This window comes from Cricetulus griseus, chromosome 4, assembly GCF_003668045.3.
Source record: "Cricetulus griseus strain 17A/GY chromosome 4, alternate assembly CriGri-PICRH-1.0, whole genome shotgun sequence".
NCBI lineage: Eukaryota > Metazoa > Chordata > Mammalia > Rodentia > Cricetidae > Cricetulus > Cricetulus griseus.
Window position 1 is genome coordinate 132178427 of NC_048597.1, and position 1784 is coordinate 132180210.

Sequence of the window (1784 nt, forward strand, 5' to 3'; positions counted from 1 at the left end):
TCTTGTTTAAACAATTTAATCAGTACAAATATTTTCATCATAAAGAATGTACATATAGATAAATATTTCTGTAAAGTACACAGTATTCTTCTTTGAGATAAGTACAGCTAGTGTGTGACAATTAGAATTTTTAAAACAGAGAAAAATTGAAAGAGTGGTGAGGATTGAAGGAAATACAAAGTAAGGAAAAGGGTGAAGAATGAGAACCATGAAAAACAGTTTTTCAATAATTTAGTTTGTAATATATATCAGAAAGAAGTCCCTCTTTACAGTATCCCCCTAATGTTTTCTATCAGCCATAGCAACATCATGAAAACAGGAAACTTTTCAGAATCTACAGAATTCTATCTCCTGGGACTCTCAGATAACCAAGACCTACAGCCTGTCCTATTTGGAGTATTCCTATCCATGTACCTGATTACAATGACTGGGAATCTTCTCATTATACTGGCTACTGTTTATGACTCCAATCTCCACACCCCCATGTACTTCTTCATTTCTAACCTGTCCTTCATTGACATCTGTTTCACCACAACCACCATCCCCCAAATGCTGGTAAACATAAAAGCCCAGGTAAGCTCCATCAGTTATACAGGCTGCCTTACACAAATCTGCTTTGTTCTGACTTTTGCTGGATTGGAAAATGGAATTTTGGTAATGATGGCCTACGACCGTTTTGTAGCTATCTGTCATCCACTGAGGTACACAGTTATCATGAACCCCAAAGTCTGTGGATTACTGGTTCTTTTGTCCTTATTGATAAGTATCCTTGATGCTCTGCTGCACACTCTGATGGCACTGCGCCTGTCATTCTGCACAAAGGTAGAAATTCCTCACTTTTTCTGTGAACTTGCTCATATTCTCAAGCTTGCATGTTCTAATATTTTCATCAATAACATTCTGGTATATTTGGTGACAAGCCTGTTGGGTGTTCTTCCACTATCTGGTATAATTTTCTCTTATACTCGAATTATCTCCTCTGTCTTAAAAGTTCCATCAGCTGCTGGAAAATACAAAGCTTTCTCCATATGTGCATCACACTTAATAGTGGTTTCCTTGTTCTATGGGACAGGATTTGGTGTGTATTTGAGTTCTGCTGGCTCTCACAGCTCTAGGAAGAGTGCAATAGCCTCAGTGATGTACACAGTTGTCACTCCCATGATGAATCCCTTTATATACAGCTTGAGGAATAAAGACATGGTAGGGGCTTTCAAGAAACTCTTCTGTAGAATAACAACTTCCCTTTGATATGCCACATGATGTGCTAAAGTATGAATAGTAAGGGATCAAGAATGCTACACGAATGGGTTTGAGTACATGAATCCATATGTCTACTTAAACATGAGAACTGTGGTTTGGACAAATTGAATGTAAATTCTATTTGTGTCATGTTGTAGCTTTGTATCCCTTGACGATAAGCTATCCAGCTATTTAGTTCTCTCTAAAGTAAATATTAAATTAGTCCTTATATTATTCTGTCATAGTGTAATGTTGCATTGATTACTTGTTAACTAGATATAATATAAATATATGCATGTATGATTGTAACTGGCTTTTGGTAAGATGACTCGGGGTAAAGATATTTGCCTCCAAGCCTGAGGCCATGAGTTCCATATCCAGACCCCATATGGAAGGAGAGAACTTACTCCCACAAGTTGTTTCTTGACCTCAACATGCATAATGTTACACACACACACACACACACACACACACACACACACACACACACACACACACTCAATAAATAAATAAAGAAATTATTAAAGAACATTTTAGGTGATCTG

At 37.1% G+C, this 1784-nt stretch overlaps 1 protein-coding gene across 1 annotated transcript; it reads left to right on the forward strand.

The window, feature by feature from the left end:
* Positions 1 to 282: 282 nt before the first annotated feature.
* On the forward strand, positions 283 to 1248 carry LOC100761874 (olfactory receptor 7G3-like). The gene has a single exon (XM_027411637.1). The coding sequence runs from the start codon at positions 283 to 285 to the stop codon at positions 1246 to 1248; it is 966 nt and encodes a 321-aa protein (XP_027267438.1).
* The last annotated feature ends 536 nt before the right edge of the window (positions 1249 to 1784 follow it).